At 42.4% G+C, this 21,614-nt stretch overlaps 1 protein-coding gene, 1 long non-coding RNA gene and 1 pseudogene across 3 annotated transcripts in view; 2 read left to right on the top strand and 1 right to left on the bottom strand.

Annotated features, from left to right (window-relative positions):
* The first annotated feature begins 1,736 nt into the window (after window positions 1-1,736).
* Window positions 1,737-21,614, top strand: part of LOC147998618 (uncharacterized) — a 60,274-nt gene continuing 40,396 nt past the window's right edge. For both annotated transcript variants that reach the window (XR_015645822.1, XR_015645823.1), the window contains exon 1: window positions 1,737-2,898. This is a non-coding gene — a long non-coding RNA (uncharacterized LOC147998618). The remainder of the gene's footprint in view (window positions 2,899-21,614) is intronic.
* On the top strand, window positions 8,287-12,221 carry LOC147998619 (ATP synthase F(0) complex subunit f, mitochondrial-like). Its single transcript, XM_087598704.1, has 3 exons — window positions 8,287-8,326; window positions 10,846-10,890; window positions 12,055-12,221. Exons 1-3 carry the CDS (start codon window positions 8,287-8,289, stop codon window positions 12,219-12,221), a joined length of 252 nt encoding a protein of 83 aa, XP_087454830.1.
* Snrpd2l (small nuclear ribonucleoprotein D2-like) lies at window positions 14,231-14,755 on the bottom strand (annotated as a pseudogene).

The raw sequence follows: 21,614 nt of genomic DNA on the forward strand, positions 1-21,614 counted from the left end.
CTGTGGTTTTCAAGTACTTATTTTCACTCTCAACCCTTCTGGAATGCCAACACTAGGAAATATAACTCCACTGTTACCGTCTTCTGGTGCATAATGCCTGGATAAACCCTGAACGCACTTCTGACCATTGCCAAACTCGGTCACTCACCATCTCCTGCCTTCTGATAGCCCAGGAAGACAGCTGCTAAAGGCTGTCTAGACAAATCAGGCCAGGAAGTAGGGGAGGGGCACATAGCCCCTGAGGCTGCACTCAACTTCCCCTTCCCCAAACCCACTATATAAACCCCAAGTATCCCCTTCCCTCATTACAAACACTCCTTTTCTTAAGGATGTCTGCCTTCTGGCTCTCAGAAACCTAAAGCAGACTATTGGGTTTGGTCTGTCTTTCTCTTGTTCAGATTCGGTACATTCCAATAACCTATCTGCAAGTTCACTAATTCTATATAATCATTTTCATTAAACAATTAAATTCCCTTAGTGAGTTTTAAATTTTCATGTCTTATAATCAGTTACATAATTTTCATTTGTATTTCCTTTCTGTTTTCATGTAACAAATTTCTTAACCGATATTGAAACATTTCTATATTGACTTCTTGTATGACTTTTTTTTCCCCTCAGAATTGCAACATTCTAAATTGAAACAACCCCTGCAGACTCAAAGAGGGAAGGAGAGGCTCCTTAGCTGCAGGGGGTAAACAAAGGGTCATATGCCTGGGAGAACAGAAACTTAGAAGATTCCTTAGAGCTCCTTCCCAGCAATGTCAAACAGAAGTAAACAGCCTGTGGGGGAAAGGTCTGCCTGCTGAACTGCAGAGAGAGATTGGATGGCTGAGCTGCCTGCAGGCTGTACAGATAGCTCCAGGCTTGCAGCCTTTGCCGACCTTCACCCACTTTGAGGGGTGGGGCTTTCTGGTGGTCCAGATGCTTTTATTGTTTCATTTTGTGTAGTCGAGGCTCCTTGAAAGTAACCTCTCTCTCAAACTCATGTTGGTTAACCCAGTAAAACCTCATTGGTTCATCAACTAGTCATTGTTACTTTAGTCTGCTGGGTTTCCTCCCTTTCTGGATAAATAGACCCCATGTTACATCTCCCCAGAAGTCCGTCACACAGTCTCCTTAAAGGATAATTCCAACATCAGACTAATGTCAGTATTAGTGCTACTAGTAAGATTTTTCTTATTTAAGTGGTGGTTTTCCCTGTGTGTTGGTATGATGAATGTTTTTCAACTGTACCCTGGGTATTTTGGATACTATTGTTGGTCCCAAAGATGGAAAGAGAAAGATTGCTGACCCAAATCATCACGGCCAAATTAAAGCAAGTAATTAATTAAAGCAAGCTTTTTTAGTTAGTGTTCATGGGTTGCATCTCCCTAAGGTGGGGTTCAAGAGGTCAGTATTAGGTGAGGAAGACTAGGGTTTTTTAGCTCAGGTGTAGGGGGTTTCCAAATGGAGGATTTGGCAGGCAAATAGGGTTATAGAAGCAGAACATAACAAATTGAACCTAACAGCCTCTTGTGAAACAAACACATGGTTGCAAGGTGGTCATAACAGCAGGGAGTCACAACAGGGTGGCCATAATAACCTCAGAGTTGCTGTTTTCTGGAACAGGCACTACAAAACCATTTGTAGTCAAGGTTACACGTGGCGCATAGCCCAATCCTTGAGAAACTGGCTTAATCATAAACAGAAATTGTTGGTAGTCTGTCTAAGCTCCACCCCCACAGTTACCTGGCAACAGCCAGGCAAGCCTGACAATAAAAGGGGGTGCTTGCCCCTCCTCATTCTCTCTCTTCTCTGCTCTCATGCCCTCTTCCCCTCTGTCCCTTCTCTCCCCATTCCCCTCCCCCTTCCCTCCATGTGCTCATGGCCGGCCTTTACTCCTTCCCTCTTCTACTCTTCTCTCATTAAACCTCTCCACGTGGAACCATGTTGGTTTGGTGTGGTCTGTCTGGACTCTAGCTGAGATTTCTACCCCAACAGAAATAAGCCTAGTTTGTCTATACCGTAAGATGGTTTTCAGGCCTAAAGTGGAGGCAGGCTGGTTCACTAAATTGTGAGGCCCTGGATGCTGCTTAATCTTTTTTGTTTTTAACCAACATCTCCTGTCAAGTAGCAGAAAGCACAAGAGCTTCTTGGGTGGTGAATGTTTTCAGCTTCCCACAGATTCTGCCAAAACTGCTTCAGCACCGGTAGAGCCAACAGGTGTTCCTAACTGGAGCTGAGCGCCATAATAGATCCTCCGGACCACTCTGTAATGATCAGCCTGGGGCACGGGCAGCTTCCATCAGCTGAGAGACGGAAAGAAGAGGAGCAGTAACTTTGCCTCAACCACAGTAAAGCTTAATCTTAGTTTTCAGCTTTCTTGGATCTGGAAAGAACTAGAGGACAAGCCTCAGGGCTGGAGAGATGGCTCAGTGAGAGCCCTTGCTGCTCTTCTAAAGGACCCCAGCTGAGTTTCCAGCACAAATGTCATAGTCACCGCTGCCTGTGACTCAGCTCCAGGATATTCAACTCTTTGTCTCCTTGAGCGCCTGTGGCATATGCACACAGACACACACGTGGGGAGAGAGAGATAAAAATGGAGAGGGAGAGTCAGGGAGGGCAGGCTTTGGGGTTTTTCTTAATGGGGTTACTAAGGCGGGAAGTGGAAGTCTAACTTGGTGTACCTCCCAGCGGCGACCAGATATAAGGAGACCCGAGGGTAGCGCTTTTGCTTTCTGCAATGCTTGCTTCGGAGTTCCTCTCTCTGGCTGCTGCCACCACCGATGCAGCTACCTTCACTGTTGTTACCGACTGCTGACTTCTGAGCCCAGCTGCTTTAGTCTTCTGATTTGGACCCGGAAATCCTCCAGGCCTTCCGTTCCAGAGTAGAGCCGCCAAGGTATTTGGCATTGCGGGGTGAGTAATCACCAAGTCTCAGCCTCTCTAGTCTGAGTAGTCGTTGCTGGACTACTTGGACCATAAATAAATCCATCTAACACCCCCCCTTCCCTTTAATAATTATTTTAGGGGTTGGAGAGATGGCTCAGAAGTTAAGAGCACTGACTGCTCTTCCAGAGGTCCTGAGTTCAAGTCCCAGCAACCACATGGTGGCTCACAACCATCTGTAATGGGATCTGATGCCCTCTTCTGGTGTGTCTGAAGACAGGGCACTCATATACTTAACATAAACAAATAAATATTTTTTAAACATTCATTTAACTTTCATTTATATGTGGGTAAATATATTTACACAAATATGTGAGTTGTGGAGAACAGAAGATGGTGTCAGATTCTCTGGAGCTAGAATTCCAGGCACTTACGAGCAACCTGGCCAGGAGTGATGGGAGCTAAAACTCCGGCCTCTGCAAGAGCAGCAAACACTCTTAACCACCAAGCCATCTCTTTAGCTCTACCCTCACAATACATTTATTCACTCTACTTGTTCTGTTCCCCATCAAATCCGCATTTACCCCTGCCCGTGCCACCAGCACTAGATTTTGAATTCTTGTACTTCATGGGTTAGGATGAGAGGCCCGCTTCTTAGTCACCGAAACTTCTAGAGACAGTTTTCTCCAATGACTTTTCCCCCATGAGAATATATTAGATTTTACCAGAAAGTTTTCTGTTTGAGGCCACAGGCTTCCTACCCCGTTGGGTAGAGGAAGCAGGCATCTTTTGGCAGCTACTGATCTTCATTCCTCTTCTTTCCTTACCTCCTCCCGTTCTTTCTCTCTCCCCTTCCTCCCTTGGTTCTTCTTTGCTTCCTCTCCTCCTTCCCCCATTGCTGCCTCTTTGTTCTAGTTGTGACCTCTTACAGGCCTGCAGTGAAGTAGAGGTTTTAATGAAGAAACAAAGAAATGTAGGGATGAATGCCTGGAATTTCTGGCTTCCCGGTGCATCTTCTTTTCTTTCTTTTTTTTTTTTTTTATATCTTTATGCATCTTCTTTTCTGTCTGAGCTGTTGCACCCCATCCCCACCCCACACTGTGATTGTTCGCTGTGTTATGCCTTCTAGTTATAAGAGAAGACCTCAAAGAATAAAGATTTTTCTTTTTAAAAATATTTATTTATTTATCTATTTTCCACATACACACACACACACACACACACACACACACACACACACATATACTCGAGTGCGCGCTCGCGTGCTCTATCTGCATGTACATCTGCACACCAGAAGAGGGCACCAGATCCCAGTATAGATGGCTGTGAACCACCATGTGGTTGCTGAGAATTGAACTCAGGACCCCTGGAAGAACAGACAGTGCTCTTAACTGCTGAGCCATCTCCCCAGTCCCAATTTCCTTTATTAATATACCTTACTGGGTTTTTTTAAGAATGTGAGTTTTCATCAAAAGAGATGGCTCACGGGTTAAGAGCACTGACTATTCTTCCAGAGATCCTGAGTTCAAATCCCAGAAATCACATGACAGCTCCCAACTGTCTGTAACTCCAAGATTTGACACCCTCACACTCAGACATACATGCGGACAAAACACCAGTGCACATGAAATAAAAATAAATAAATAATTAAAAAAAAGAATGTGAGTTTTCTGCAATAACTGGGACACCTATATAACCCCTCTTTCTTCCAAGACCCAGAACTCAGGAAGAAGAGGCTGAAAGAAAGATTACAAGCTAGAGGCCAGGGAGAGGTGGAGCAAAAGAATATCTTCTGGACATGACAGAACCACAGCATGAGGAAGCCACATTGTTTTAGTTGCCTGTACCAGACTTACACAAGGTCAAAACAATTAACAGCCTAAAATGAATGGGGGCGGGGGACGTATGAGCCCCAACCCTTAGCTGAAGAGCTATTGGCGAGTGACAGCTGCTAGGGGGGCAGAATCTGTGTTCTTTAGGGGTGTGGTTCCCTGGTAGGTTGAATTTCCTGCAGTGGATAGCTCCCCACCCTTATGTACAGGAGCAGTATTTTAGGACTCAATGGGTTATAAAAAGGCAGGCGTGAGGTTGGGAAGGTGCGCTGGCCTCTCTCCACAGCACACACACTTCTCTAGTTTTCTCTTTCCCACCTCTCCACCAGGCACCAGTTTATTACAGTGGACTCTGCCACCTGCCTGTGTAGCTTAACATTGTGTTTATAGTATTTCATCTACTCATTTCTTGAAATGAAGATTTTGTTACATTGTGCACATGTATCTCAGTGTGTTCTATTCATCATCTGAAGTCCATTTGGTTTCAATTTGGGACCAGTCTAATTAAAGGTGCTGTAACACTTCTGTAGACATATTTGTTGAGTGGTACAGTAATATTTTTATTTCTCTTGGGTAAATACATGAATGTAAGACTGTTGAAATCGTAACATATGTTACAATGCAATTGAAATATTACACACACGCACACACACACACACACACACACGCACTATTTTTCCAGATTGGCTTGCCACACTGCATTCTCAGTGTTGTCTTCATTTGTGATGCCAGTGATTTTTGTGGGAGCTGCTAGTATCCCAGGCAGCCCAGCTATCCAGAAATGAATCTATACTGAACTACAGGATTTTGGCAGTGAGATAAAAGTCAGCTGTCGGGGGTTGGGGATTTAGTTCAGTGGTAGAGCGTTTGCCTAGCAAGCGCAAGGCCCTGGGTTCAGTCCCCAGCTCCGGAAAAAAAAAGAAAATGAAAAAAAAAATAAAAGCCAGCTGTCATAGCTAAGTTTCCATTACTGTGAAGAGACACCATGACCAAGGCAACTCTTACAAAGAAAACATTTAACTGGGGCTTCCTTGCAGTTTCAGAGGTTCAGTCCATTATCATCGTGGCAGGAAGCATCCAGGCAGACATGGTGCTGGAGAAGGAGCTAAGAGTTCTATATCTTGATCTGAAAACAGCAGAGAGACTACGTCATTCGCAGCATAGCTTGAGTATAGGAGACCTCAAAGCCCACCCCCACGGTGATGCACTTCTTCCAACAAACCCACACCTACTTCAACAAGACCATACCGCCTAATAGTACCATTCCGTACGGACCAAGCGTTCAAACACATGAGTCTATAGGGGTCATATCTATTTAAACCCCCAACCCATTTCTTTCCCTGCCCCCATAGGCTTTTAGCCATAACATAACACAAAATTGATTTAGTGCAACATCAGAAGTTCCCATAGTCTATCACAGACTCAACAGTGTTTGAAAGGTCAAAGGATTTTCTCAGGTTCATGCAATCTCTTAACTGTAATATCTTGTAAAATCAAAATGCAAAGGCAGATCACATCCATCCATCATATAATGGCACAGAATATACATTATCAGTCAGAAACAGAGGAAAGGAAGCATAGTAAGGAAAAACTGGACCAAGACAAGACAGGAAACCAGCTGTGCAAACTCCAAACTCTGTATCTCCATGTCTGATGTCAAAATGTTCTTCAGATCTCTGACCCCTTCCATCTGTTGACTTTGTTGACACTTGGGTTCGGGCCACTCCCTGTTAGCAGCTTTCCTCAGCAGGAATCTAGAGCTCTCACATCTCTAGCATCTTGGGATTTTCAAGACCTTCACGTCTTCACACAATGGCTTCTCTAGGCCTCAGTATAGGGACACCCCCACCATGTCTGGCCTCAGTGGCTTTTCTTAATAGAGAAGAGAGATAACCCCTTTTTTCTATCCTTTACTGTACAGCAAAAGGCTGTATGGTGGAAGCTGCCAAGTTCTACAGTTTGCTGGGGCTAGATCATGGCCCCCTTGCTCAATTACATCTTTACCAGCTTCTTATTTTTTTGATGGTTTCCTTCACTCCCTATGCTTGGCTGTCCTGGAACTTGATCTGTAGACCTCCTGACCTTAAACTCAGAGATCTGCATGCCTCTCTCTCCCAAGTGCTAGGATTAAAGTCATGTATCACCACACTTGGACCTAATCTTTTCTTTAATTCCTTTCCCAAGTTAGAAGTTTAGCTGGGTGGTCTTGCCCTGAGGTCACTACTCCCTTTATTCCATTTAACACATGGCTTTTCTTTAGTCTGTTTATCTCCTTGAACACTAGATTTAGATCCATTTTACCTGATATTCTCTTTCTTCTCAAATTGTACATTTTGTAACTTTCCTTGCTCAGTTTGCTTCTTTTCATTATCAATCTTTATAAGCATAACAACTAGTAACTACAGGACACACTGTATACTATTTTTAAATCTCCTCTGCAAATGAAACTAATCTAAAACTCTTCAATTTAGCCTCAGGCAGATTTATTTAGCCAAAGGCAAAAAGCACCCACATTCTTTATCAAAATAGCACATGAATAATCTGAAAACAAACATACTAAAATTCTTCTACCCTGAAAACTTTTGAACCAGGCCTCCACAGTTCAAATCACACTCAGTATCATTGTCCTCCATGTTCTGACTAATGTGGCCTATTAAGCCTTGGTTAAAGCATTATTCTGTGTTCCTAATCCAAATCCCAAAATCCATATGTTTTATGGTCAGGCCTATTACAGCAATACCCCACTCCTGGTACCAACTTCTGTCTTTGTTAGGGTTTCCATTGCTGTGAAGAGACACAAAGACCAAGGCAACATTTTTTAAAAGAGTTCTTTATACATGTGAGTACACTATAGCTGTCTTCCGACACACCAGAAGAAGGTATCAGATCCCATTACAGATGGTTGTGAGCCAGCATGTGATTGCTGGGAATTGAACTCAGGACCTCTGGAAGAGCAGTCTGTGCTCTTAACTGATGAGCCATCTCTCCAGCCCAACTTTTTTTTTTTAATGTATTTGAGTACACTGTTGCTCTCTTCAGAAACTCCGAAAGAGGGCTTCAGATCCCATTATAGATGGTTGTGAGTTATTGTGTGTTTGCTGGGAATTGAACTCAGGACCTCTAAAAACCAGTGTTAACCCCTGGGTCATCTCTCCAGCCCCCTGACCAAGGCAACTCTTAAAAAAAATTAACTGGGGCTGGCTTATAGTTTCAAAGGTTTAGTTCATTATCATCGTGGTGCAAAGGATGGCAGCATACAGGCAGACATGGTGCTGGAGAAGGAGCTGGGAGTTCTACATCTTGATCCTAAGGCAGCAGAGAGACTGTGCCACACTCAGCATAGCTTGAGTATAGGAGACCTCAAGGCCCACCCTCACAGTGATGCACTTCCTCCAACAAGGCCACACCTTCTCCAGCAAGGCCACGCCTCCTAATAGTGTCATTCCATATGGGCTAAGCATTCAAACACATGAGTCTGAGGGGGCCATTCCTATTCAGACTACCAATTTCTTCAGGAATTGTGAAACTGATTCCCACTACCAAAAGGAGACATTTCCCTTACCTCTGGGTAAGAGACATGGTACCTATGGCACCTATGGTACATCTCGACTCCCTCAGAATCATGAGTCCCTATTATAAACATCAATGTCTACACCAGCATCCTAGCCCTTCTCATCCCCTCTTTCACCCTACACTTCCTTTAGCTCAGGGGCTTCCCTCTCCCCAGCTGCTCACACTCCTTATAACCCGCTAGCCCCACTGAGCCCTCTGTCTCTTATACTTGGCCTCTCACTAGGCCCTATTCTCTATCTCTTGCTGTCATCTCTCACTATCTCCACTCTCAGCTCCTGTTCTTCCTTAGCCCTGGCCATGCTCCATCTACTTCTCTCTCTGTGTTCTGGACTCTTCCAGATGCCGCTGGCTGTTCTCTCACTCATATCTACAACAGAACCGTAACATATCAGGGAGCAGTCACGTTGGCATTTTCTTCGCTGCACCCCTCACATACAGGGGTAGCGTGAACTAAAGTTTGTTGTAACCTGCAGCTTTCCAGGAGTATCTCTAAGCTGGTGCTTGATTCCCACCTGTGCCTCTGTAGGGTTTGTGGTGGTGTCCACCTTTCCTTACTTGTACTGATGATTTTGGTTTTCTTCGTTTTCAGATTTGTATAGCTAAAGGATTTTTGCACCATTAACACATAATCAAAGAAGTTAATAGATGTTTCAGCTATTTACAATGTATATAGGGCTGGAGAGATGGCTCAGTGGTTGAGAATACTGACTGCCCTTCCTGAGGTCCTGAGTTCAATTCCCAGCAACCACATGGTGGCTCACAATCATCTGTAATGGGATCCGATGCCCTCTTCTGGTGTGTCTGAAGACAGCTGCAGTGCACTCACATACGTAAAATAAATCTTTACAATACATGCTTAGGCTTATTCAGTTGGTCTGCACACAATACATACCACATTGTACATAGTATAAGAGCCTCATAAATTTAAACTTTCAGTTCTCCCATCATGCCCTTCTGACTGCCCTAAGTTATGTTGGTCCTACCTATGTTACTCCCACAGAGCAGTACTATTATTTTTGCTTTAAATATCCGATTACAACATAAACATATGTTTAAATGAAAATTCAAAACTATGGCTCTCCACATATTTCTTCTTCTTATGTTTTACTGACATTCTTACCCAGAGTAGAAATCAATAATCTCTTCATTGCTTTCCGTTTCATAACAAACCTGCATCTGTGCCTTTAAGCTAATCTATTGCTTTAAAAACATTAATCTGCTATTAATCTCGCTAATATATGTGTTCATTCTGGACATCGTGTTTTCTTCTTTTTTTAAAGTGCTTTTTAAAGTTAGCGTAAAAAGTGGTGGGTTTTATTAGGGCACTTTCATATTTATATTCCTTTATAGTTTGTTCTAATCCATCCATCTCCCATAGGGCATCCCTCATTCCCCATCCACCTCTTCTGACCCTCATCTTCTGCCCAAAGTCTTCCTCTTTGCCTTTCAATTCACAGATTTTTCCATTACCCCCTCCTTTGCCCATCTCCACAGGTCTTTAAGATCTTTCCCTTTCCTCCCATTAGTAAACAAATACATCACAGGATTAGAGGGTGATGTGAGTCATGCCATTCAGTCTGTTTATGGCACTTACTAATATGCCAGTTACTGATTTTAGAAAAGAGCCTTACATTTGTTGAATAGATAATTTTGATTAGTATATCTTCATAATACAGTAATCCCTTTATTAATATGTAGTGGCTTTGTCTCCTACCTTATTTTTTCTTGAAGTCTATTAGATACCTGAATAACTATAACTGCCTGTTTTGTCTGCCATGACATTTTCAATTAATAAATGGCTTCCTTTGACGCTAAAGTTCTTGGGTATCCTTGCTGGTGTGACATGCGTGTTTCTTGGAGGTGGCACATAGTTGAGTCTTTGGTGGTTTGTTTGTTTATTTGTTTGTTTGTTTGTTTGTTTGTTTTTAAAGATGGGGTCTCCTTACCTAGTCCTAGAAGGCCCTACGGTGATCTCAAGCTCACCTGATTCTGTCTCCTAAGTGTTAAAATCAAAGGCCTGCAAGATCTGGCTCAACCTGATCTTATCTTTTAGTCTGGTCAGATAATGTGTCTCTTCACTTGGTAAATTCACTCCCTCTGTATTGAAAATCATTGTTGAGAGAGGTTTGCATATTCCTGTAATTCTCGTTGGTCGTTTCTGATTGGCCCAATTTTTGATCTTTTGTTCTTCCCATATTAGTAGTGAGGGTTTCTGGTTTATTGTACTGTATATGATATATTATTCCTAATTCTCCTTTGCTCATCTATACCTCTTATAAAATACATTCTTGTGCTTTCGGGATTCAAACTATCTTTCTTTGTTATAATTGTGTAGTATTCTTTTATGCATCTTCTAAGTTACTCCATTCCATGGTCATGAACTGCCTTTGTGTTTGTGTTGAAACATCTTTGTCTTTATGAACACACACACACACACACACATATACATACATACATACATACATACATACATACATACATATATATATATGTATATATACAACTTCTCTGGCTATAGCAAGCTTACTTGGCAGGACTTGAAGTTGTTTTATGCTTTACTGAAAAGTAGGAGAGCTGAAAGTAGGAGAACTGATGTGGTTGGCTTTGCAAATGAGCTATGGTGAGAAGGCAAGGCCAATTCCATGACAGACTTCAAATTGACAGTTAAGGAGACCAGGCCTAAGAACTGGGCAAGTCCAGGCAAGCCTAGGCAAGTCAATTACTAATTAAAAAAAAAAGCAGATAATGGTTTCAGAATGCCTAGAGATAGAGTAAATTAAATATCAACTACCGTGGAATTCCAATGTGCTTTAAATCAAACCTGCGAGCTCACTTGATTGGCTCTCAAGCCAGCGTGCTGGACTTCTGCAGAATAAAACTCTCTTGTGTTTACATACATTTTGAGTCTGGGATATCATTCTTCAGTGAATTATGGACATTTACAATGGTTTTCCTGGAATGCTTTTAATATTCTTTTCTTGCTATTTCTGATATCTTAACTATGATGTGTCATAGAGAGGCTCTTTTGGGGCTGTGCCTATATTGGGTTCTAAATGTTTCTTTTATTTGGATGTTCATTAATAGGTTTTCTCCAAGGACAAAATAAGCCAATTCAAGCTGAATTAAAAATAAAAAGTACAGGTTTATTGGGGACAGCTCTTAGTCCCAAGAAACAGGGCAAGGAAAGTCGCCATGCAGACAGAGATGAGATAGGGGAGTGGAGGGCGAGGATGAGGACAAGGGGAGAAGTGTGCTGAGGTGAAGGACGGCACATGAGCCTGGAGAGAGCAGTGCACCTCTGGGGAGAGGAAGCCCAGCCCCTGGGCTGGAAAGTTCAGGGTAGCGATTGTGCCAGGCTTACCTTAAAACAAGTCTGGACTGAAAGATGCTGGGGGAACCTGAAGGCCAGGTAAGCTTTGGTTTGTAAAACAGTACCTCAGCCGCTTGTCCCAGGTCTGAAACTCAATATTCATTTCCTTAGAGATTCCCCTTCTGCCATAATTTCATTCTGTTTACTCTTTATGTCTTTTAGTTTTTAATCTCAGTCCCTGCTTGTACCATACTGACTTTGAAAGTTAGCACTTGATCTTATCCCAGATTTTTTAATGTGATTTTTTTAACTTATGGTTGAATTAGTATTCCTCAATTTTGCCTTGATTCTTGATTCTATTCCCTTTATTTGAGTCTATTGGTGATGCTTTCCTCTCTGTTTTTTATTTGACTCATTAATGTTGAGGGGGTGGTTAAACTTGGAGAACTGGGTATTGATGTGGGATTTCACCCCCCAGTGGTATTGCAGGAGCCTTTTGGAGTGGCTATGACAAGTACATCAATGTTTGGAAAGGCAGCATCTCAGGGATTAACATGGTACTGGCAGCCTACGTGGTTTTCAGCTACTGCATTTCTTACCAGGAACTTACACATGAGCAGCAACACAAGTACTACTGAAGAGGGGTCACTATGGAGGGCACTGCATGGCCGAGCAAAACCACCTGGCCCACTCCGATCTAGGAAGACTCAACTAACTGAACCTTCATACCCCAACAAAGAACTGGTGTCCAGTAAAAGGTGACTGGTGAAAGAAAGAAAGAAAGAGAGAGAGAGAGAGAGAGAGAGAGAGAGAGAGAGAGAGAGAAAGAAAGAAAGAAAGAAAGAAAGAAAGAAAGAAAGAAAGAAAGAAAGAACAGCATGGCTTAGTTAGCTGGGCTGGTTCAAACTTCTGGAGTCTGACACCAGGCAGTTTATTTTAGACATATTTAAGTACAGTAAAATTTTGGAGGGGTTGGGGATTTAGCTCAGTGGTAGAGCGCTTGCCTAGGAAGCGCAAGGCCCTGGGTTCGGTCCCCAGCTCCGAAAAAAAGAACAAAAAAAAATTTTTTTGGAAAAAAGTTTCCTTGTAATAAGTATCCCAGTTCCACGAACACAATAAAGCTTAAGGTGTGGCTACATAGAAACTCCGTTGCATAGTACATGTGATTTCTACCATGAAAGGTGGATTCTATTGTTAGGGTCCAAGACTCACTGAAGGAAGACCCCAGACTCAAATAATATACAAAGGCAAAGAGTGTTTATTCTGCAGAAACAACCAACACGCTGGGGTCAACCATTCATCAAAATGGTGATGGCTCAAGGGGGCTCAGAGGCCCCTTTTTATGCAGGGCTAGGGGAATTTTCCAGAAGGGTTAGGTAACCTCTAATATTATTTGTAGGGGCAAAGCAGTGACTTTAGTAGTTTTGATTAGCTGCTGTGTTAGTTCCATTGGTGAGACATTGAGGTTTCAGAGACCTGCTCTGTTCTGATCTTGTTATGTCCTCCAGCAGGGTGTCCAGGAGCTAACTCAGCTCCAGGCTTGTCCTCCCTAAATCAGAGCTGTCACTGACTAAAGGTGCATGCTCAGTGGCTCCCTCTGAGGAGCCAAGTCTGCTTCCTGGGGAATTAAAAACTTTTATTCCTTAGGTTTTTGGACTTCTCACTATAGCCTGAGGGTCTAGGATCTCCATCCTAGACCATCCAGGTCTCCATGCAGTTAGCACTGAGGCCTCAGGCTGTAAAGTACATGTGAGAGCTCCCTTAAGGGTGTTGACTATAAAGCAAAGCCAAAGGTCTAGGGAGGGAGAGCCTGGGATAAACATCCTGTGGGGACTGGGTGAGCACTGGCCCTACAGACAATAAAGGTAACCAGGTCAATAACAACATCCACTCCTAGCCTTCTGGATGGAAAATAGGCCTCATTTCATCCACTCAGGAGACAACCCTGTGTGACTAACTTTCTGGTCTCTCCAGTGAGCGCTCATGCCCTCTAACCACTGAGATTTTCACTTCAATTTTTTTCTTCAAAAAATCTCCATTTCAATGATGAGTTTTCTGCCATTTTGCTGATTTCTTAGCTGTTTTATGACTTTTTTACTCTGTGTTGTTGATTTCCCTCCCCAGTTCTGGGATTGGATCAGTCTACTTTTTTGTACCCTCTTACAGGTCACTGGTATTTTACCTGTTTCAATCTCTTTGAATTTAGTTATAGTTATAACCATCTAGGTGGATAATGATATTTTACTTTCTCATGTTTCACAGAAGTGTTATGATTTGTGAATCTGTTTGTTTGAATATCTTTTCTTGTTTTATTTGGAGGTCTTATTGAGAAGCCTACCCTTGAGGACTTAATCCCAGTACCACTGAGGACTCAATCCCAGTACCACTCAGGAGTAATTTTGTGTGAAATATCTGCTTTCTTTTCCCATTCTGGCAAAAGACATGGCTGGAACTGTCTTCAGCTGGGCTTGTTTCTTTTCTATGCATAGTTCATCATTTTCTTGGGAACTCTTCAGCTATTCCATTGCTACCTTTGTGAATCCATAAAGCTCTTTCTTCCTTTGGAATTGTCTATTCCTTTTAACTCTGACTCTTCATCTTCACTGGGGACCTGCCAGTCTGGCATCTTTTTAAAAAAAACAAAAACAAAAACAAAAAGCACAGGGTTTTATTTCTAGCTCATTCGGCAGGGCTCTGCAGGACTTGGCTGGGCAGGGAGCAGGCTCTCAGAGGGCTGAGGCTGGCCTCCATTTTACTTGCCAGCGATGAGCGGGTTCCGCAGCACCACAATGACTGAGTCCCCGCGCAGGAACATCTTGGAGATGTAGCGGTCCTTGTTGACAGGCTTGGACTTCTTCTTGCCCTTGCCGCTCTTGGGGACCTCAGTCCATATCTCCTTCACATTTTCCAGCACCATGTTGCAGTGCCTGTCAAAGGCCTTCACCCAGCCCAGGAGCTTCTTGTTGTTTCGACAGTTAATGAGCACTTGCGTGTTGTTTTTGACCGACTGTGTGAGCACCGAGAGGGGACCTGTGTTGAATTCCTTCTCCTCCCGCTTCTGCAGCTCCTCTGGGGTCATCTCACTCTTGGGTTTATTGAGGAGACTCATGGTGAAGGTTTCGCTAGCAGATCACTCCCGCCTCCAAGCATGTTGCTTTAGCCTTTGGAGCACCCAGTCTGGCATCTGACCCAGAAGTTTCATTTCTGAAGGTATCATTAATTTCTCTCATAGTCGTTTCCATCAGACCCTGAATGTATTTTAAAGATTTATGATATAGAAGGCAACGTCAGAGCAATTTAAAGGCTGTCTGGTTGACTTACTCCTTTGGAAGCTTGAATGGCTCCAGCCAATCCTGCAAAAGCCAGTCCTCAGGGAGGGAGTCCTCAGGTCAGATCCACGGGGCTTTATGTCTGAAGTGCACAGTGTCTTCAGCAATAGCGACTTCCTTTCAGCCTCTGGGAGGGAGCCAAGGACAACAGCAATAGCCTGTTATGTTTTGGGAGTCGTTTGACCTTTCCTAATTGTGGCTTTTAAGGGGAAACATTTTCAAGCCAAGTATCATAACTTTATTTAACCTATATGTATATAGTATATATATATATATATATATATATATATATATATATATATAGCAGAGCAAATATATTATATATAGGTTATATATAGTATAGTATAGAGATTATATAGTCTATACATAGGTTATACATAGTATATGTAGGTTATAGGTGTGTATACATTTATAAGTATTATATTTAATTTGATTAATTAAAATATAATATGCTCTTGCTCCTGTTCTTACCTTCTTGCTCCCACTCTCCCCCCATTTCCCTTCCTTCCTCTCTCTCTTCATGCTCACGGCCAACCTCTACTCCTCTATTCTTTACTACTACTACTTCTTCTTCTTCTTCTTCTTCTTCTTCTTCTTCTTCTTCTTCTTCTTCTTCTTCTTCTTCTTCTTCTTCTTCTTCTTCTTCGTCTTCTTCTTCTTCTCCTCTTCCTCCTCCTCCTCTTCTCCTCTCTCTCTCTCTCTCTCTCTCTCTCTCTCTCTCTCTCTCTCTCTGCCTTTCTCTGCCTCTACAACCCTCTTGGTCCCCCCTCCAAATGCCCTGAATATACTCTATAAAAATAAATAAAGTGAAATGTAATATGATTCCCTATGGTTTGTGAAACATCCTTGGTGTTATTTTGCCTCTTCCTTTCCTCTCCTGTGTTGATCTCCCACTTCAGTGCCCAATTAAAGCCCCCTCTCCAATTTTTTCATCTTCCCTTTATCACTTTGAGCAGATCTTTGTGTAGGCTGATTTCAAAGTTGTAGGGATATTTTCCTTTTTAATTTATTGTATTTTTATTTTATATGCATTGGTGCTTTACCTGTATGTATGTCTGTTTGAGGGTGTCAAAACTCCTGGAACCAGAGTTACAGACAATTTTGAACTGTCATGTGGGTACTGGGAATTGAACCCTGGTCCTCTGAAAGAGCAGCCAATGCTTTTAACAGCTGAGCCATCTCTCCAGGCCCCAGTCACATATAAAGAAACCTTTATGCCCTGGCTACTTACTCCTACCTTTTCAACTGCTACAAAGACTTTATCCTGAGTCCTATCCATAAATAAGTGTCTTCATCTGGATGTGTGTGTTCTGGTCCTTACTCCCTGCCAGGTTCCTTGTGGAATTTCCTTTTACCTTCACACTAATTAATCCCCAGTGGAAAAACTCAGTGTAAGCAGGTTCCTCTACAGATCTACAAAACACTTTTTCTTTAACAGTTCTTTCCCTTTAGTATCCAACTCTGAACTCTCTGGGTCTCTTGCTCTCATTTTTAGTGTTATTTTATCTCACTAAGAATCTTTAGAAACTCTTTCCCGTCCTCTTATCCAGGTGCTGCCTTCTGGAAGGACGCTAAACCAGTTGAGTGGTGTCTTAGTTAGGTTTCTATTTTTGTGTCAAAGCACTGTGACCAAAAGCAGCTTGGGAGAGAGGGGTTTACTTCCTCTTACACTGTATGAATGAGTCCACCATCTGGAGAAGTCAGGGTAGAGACCTGCAGGCAGGAGCTGATGCAGAGGCCACAGAACAGCATTGGCCTTCTCCTCATAGCTCAGGTTCTTAAAACACTCAAAACCAGCATCCCAGAAGTGTCTCCATCTACAATGTGCAGGGCCATTCCACTTCAACCACTAATTAAGAAAATACACTACAGGCTGGCCTCCAGATCAGTCTGATGGAGGCATTTCTCAACTGAGAGTCCCTCTCCCTAAGTGGCTCTGGCTGGCTTAGAGTCAAAATATTTTGACATAAATTGAGCCAGCACATGTGGCTTGCTTGTCTTCTCTTCCTCAGAGATTGCCTTCTGTCATTTAATCTCTAAGAATCATTTATTTATTCTGTTTGTTTTACAATTTTTGCAGCAAGAAAATGATTCCTGTTATATTTTATCTTTCACAAGTGGAGACAGGTGTCTCCTTTCCCCTGTAATTTCTATTGTACCTTTTTCTTTTCTAAAAGTTCTTGCCAAAAATAACTTCCAAGCATGTTTATAATTGGGTAGTATTCAGTGTTCGGAATAACGTAATGAATTTGAAGTCAAAATAAACTCATTGTCCTACTTGCAAATGAGTGTGAACACATGGCAATCCACAGAGGTTACAGATGTTGATATTTGTGTTTTCTGTGAAGTTAAATGCACGTTTGTTCAGTGGTGGCACCTACAAAGGCAGAGCAGGGAGGGAAAACCCCAGAGGGGAGTGGGCATAACTGGAAGACTTCCAGCATCTTTCCCTCAAGGACATGGCAAAGGAACATGTAGGGGTGGTTCTGATGCTAAGGTCCTGTTCCCCAATTGGTTCTTGATCTGTCAGTAAAGAAAGCCATGGGCCAATTGCTGGGCTCAAGGTACAGGTGGAACTTCTGGGCCCCTGGAGGAAAAAAGGAAGGAGAAGATGAATTTTGCCATGCTTTGGAGGGAGAAGAACCTAGCAGCCATATGAGGTCTCTGGGAGTGGGGGCCTGTGGCCACTACTAGCAGCGGGTAGTGAGGGATGTTTGGCAGGGACCAGATGGGACTAACCACAGAAGTTTAGGGCATGTGGGAGGTGCAGAGCTAAGGGTTTTGATAAGGGTACACTTTTCCAGGTGGGAGATAGTAGTGCCCAGCAATTGGGCCAAGAAGGCAAGTTGAAAATGAACAACTGTGTGTGTGTCTTTTATCCATGGATTCAAGGGACGCTGGGTGGGGACTGGTAGGACACCAATCCCAGAGCAAAGGCACAAAACTACTTGCAATAGGAACAAATCATAAGAAAGCTGGAGCCTATGGTATAGAATTTAGGGCTGGTTCCATGTTCCCAGAAATAAGACTCAGGCTCAAAACATATTTACAAAGATCTTGGCCATATTGCTTAGCTCTTCTCTGACAAGTTTTTAACTTAAAATAACCCATTTGTTCTAATCTACATTCTTCCATGTGGCTGGTTACCTGTGCTCAGGTACCACATGTCGAAGTCCTCACATCTTCCCAGAAAATCTTCAGCCTGGCTCTATCCCAGAATTCTTTCTGCCTCCTAGAGGTCCCACCTCCTATTTCCTGCCTAAGCCATAGGCCATTAGATTTTTATTGACAGGTGCCAAATCTATACAGAAACAAAATATTCTCTTTACACAGTGGGAAGCAAAGGCACAGGAAATCTGAGAAGAACAGGAGCTCCTAAAGCAACGAGGAGGCCGGCCCCACCTCCTAGCCTTTTGTCTCTGAGGGGAAGTCATGGCAGCCATGGACAGCGATGAGTTCTCAGAAGACTCAGCACAGCCACTTACCATGTCACTGAGCTCAGTCACCACTGCTGAGTCGGAATAATGTATAGTAATCCCAAGGAGGATGTCCACGTGACAGTTTCTTTACACAAGGTAAACTGGAAAAAGTACCCACCCCATAATGACTTCGACTTTACTTTTCTGAAACAAACATTTTGAATCAGGACCTTTACTTGAGCTGACCAAAAGCATGTAGTTCTATTTCTTCTTGGGAATCACAGAGTCACCTGACAGTTTTGTCTCATTCTGAGAGATCTGTTACCCAACCTGCCTGAACCAGTACTTGTCTCTATGCTTAAAAGCCAACTTTGTGACCCTTCTGAGAAGGGACATATTGCTGCTGGCTGACCAGTGGTCACACAATAGTAGGACATAATGTATTGGGTACTAGGTTTCATTAAAAATGACTGAAATAGAACAGATAAACCAGTTAAACAACCCCATAACTCCTAACGAAATAGAAGCAGTCATTAAAGGTCTCCCAACCAAAAAGAGCCCAGGTCCAGATGGGTTTAGTGCAGAATTCTATCAGACCTTCATAGAAGACCTCATACCAATATTATCCAAACTATTCCACAAAATTGAAACAGATGGAGCACTACTGAATTCCTTCTATGAAGCCACAATTACTCTTATACCTAAACCACACAAAGACCCAACAAAGAAAGAGAACTTCAGACCAATTTCCCTTATGAATATCAACGCAAAAATACTCAATAAAATTCTGGCAAACTTAATCCAAGAGCACATCAAAACAATCATCCACCATGATCAAGTAGGCTTCATCCCAGGCATGCAGGGACGGTTTAATATACGGAAAACCATCAACATGATCCATTATATAAACAAACTGAAAGAACAAAACCACATGATCATTTCATTAGATGCTGAGAAAGCATTTGACAAAATTCAACACCCCTTCATGATAAAAGTCCTGGAAAGAATAGGAATTCAATAAGGCCCATACCTAAACATTATAAATGCCATATACAGCAAACCAGTAGCTAACATTAAACTAAATGGAGAGAAAGTTGAAGCAATCCCACTAAAATCAGGGACTAGACAAGGCTGCCCACTCCCTACTTATTCAATATAGTTCTTGAAGTTCTAGCCAGAGTAATCAGACAGCAAAAGGAGATCAAGGGGATACAGATTGGAAAAGAAGAAGTCAAAATATCACTATTTGCAGATGATATGATAGTATATTTAAGTGATCCCAAAAGTTCCACCAGAGAACTACTAAAGCTGATAAACAACTTCAGCAAAGTGGCTGGGTATAAAATTAACTCAAATAAATCAGTAGCCTTCCTCTACACAAAAGAGAAACAAGCCGAGAAAGAAATTAGGGAAATGACACCCTTCACAATAGTCCCAAATAATATAAAGCACCTCGGTGTGACTTTAACCAAGCAAGTAAAAGATCTGTACAATAAGAACTTCAAGCTTCTGAAGAAAGAAATTGAAGAAGACCTCAGAAGATGGAAAAATCTCCCATGCTCATGGATTGGCGGGATTAATATAGTAAAAATGGCAATTTTACCAAAAGCGATCTACAGATCCAATGCAATCCCCATCAAAATACCAATCCAATTCTTCAAAGAGTTAGACAGAACAATTTGCAAATTCATCTGGAATAACAAAAAACCCAGGATAGCTAAAACTATCCTCAACAATAAAAGGACTTCTGGGGGAATCACTATCCCTGAACTCAAGCAGTATTACAGAGCAATAGTGATTTAAAAACTGCATGGTTGGGGTTGGGGATTTAGCTCAGTGGTAGAGCACTTGCCTAGCAAGCGCAAGGCCCTGGGTTCGGTCCCCAGCTCCAAAAAAAAGAAAAACAAAACAAAAAAAAAAACTGCATGGTATTGGTACAGAGACAGACAGATAGACCAGTGGAATAGAATTGAAGACCCAGAAATGAACCCACACACCTATGGTCACTTGATTTTTGACAAAGGAGCAAAAACCATCCAATGGAAAAAAGACAGCATTTTCAGCAAATGGTGCTGGTTCAACTGGAGGTCAGCATGTAGAAGAATGCAGATCGATCCATCCATATCACCCTGTACAAAGCTTAAGTCCAAGTGGATCAAGGACCTCCACATCAAACTAGATACACTCAAACTAATAGAAGAAAAAGTGGGGAAGCATCTCGAACACATGGGCACTGGAGAAAATTTCCTGAACAAAACACCAATGACTTATGCTCTAAGATCAAGAATTGACAAATGGGATCTCATAAAACTGCAAAGTTTCTGTAAGGCAAAGGACACTGTGGTTAGGACAAAACGATAACCAACAGATTGGGAAAAGATCTTTACCAATCCTACAACAGATAGAGGGCTTATATCCAAAATATACAAAGAACTAAAGAAGTTAGACCTCAGGGAGACAAATAACCCTATTAAAAAATGGGGTTCAGAGCTAAACAAAGAATTCACAGCTGAGGAATGCTGAATGGCTGAGAAACACCTAAAGAAATGTTCAACATCTTTAGTCATAAAGGAAATGCAAATCAAAACAACCCTGAGATTTCACCTTACGCCAGTGAGAATGGCTAAGATCAAAAACTCAAGTGACAGCAAATGTTGGTGAGGATGTGGAGAAAGAGGAACACTCCTCCATTGTTGGTGGGATTGCAGACTGGTACAACCGTTCTGGAAATCAGTCTGGAGGTTCCTCAGAAAATTGGACATTGAACTACCTGAGGACCCAGCTATACCTCTCTTGGGCATATACCCAAAAGATGCCCCAACATATAACAAAGACATATGCTCCACTATGTTCATAGCAGCCTTATTTATAATAGCCAGAAGCTGGAAAGAACCCAGATGCCCTTCAACAGAGGAATGGATACAGAAAATGTGGTACATCTACACAATGGAATATTACTCAGCTATCAAAAACAATGACTTTATGAAATTCATAGGCAAGTGGATGGAATTGGAAAATATCATCCTGAGTGAGGTAACCCAATCACAGAAAAACACACATGGTATGCACTCATTGATAAGTGGCTATTAGCCCAAATGCTTGAATTACCCTAGATGCACAGAACACATGAAACTCAAGAGGGATGACCAAAATGCGAATGCTTCCCTACTTCTTTAAAAGGAGAACGAGGATACCCTTGGGAGGGAATAGGGAGGCAAAGTTTAGAACAGAGGCAGAAGGAACACCCATTCAGAGCCTGCCCCACATGTGGCCCTTACATATA

The sequence above is a fragment of the Rattus norvegicus genome, chromosome 20, assembly GCF_021556685.1.
Source record: "Rattus norvegicus strain SHRSP/BbbUtx chromosome 20, alternate assembly SHRSP_T2T, whole genome shotgun sequence".
Taxonomy (NCBI): Eukaryota; Metazoa; Chordata; class Mammalia; order Rodentia; family Muridae; genus Rattus; species Rattus norvegicus.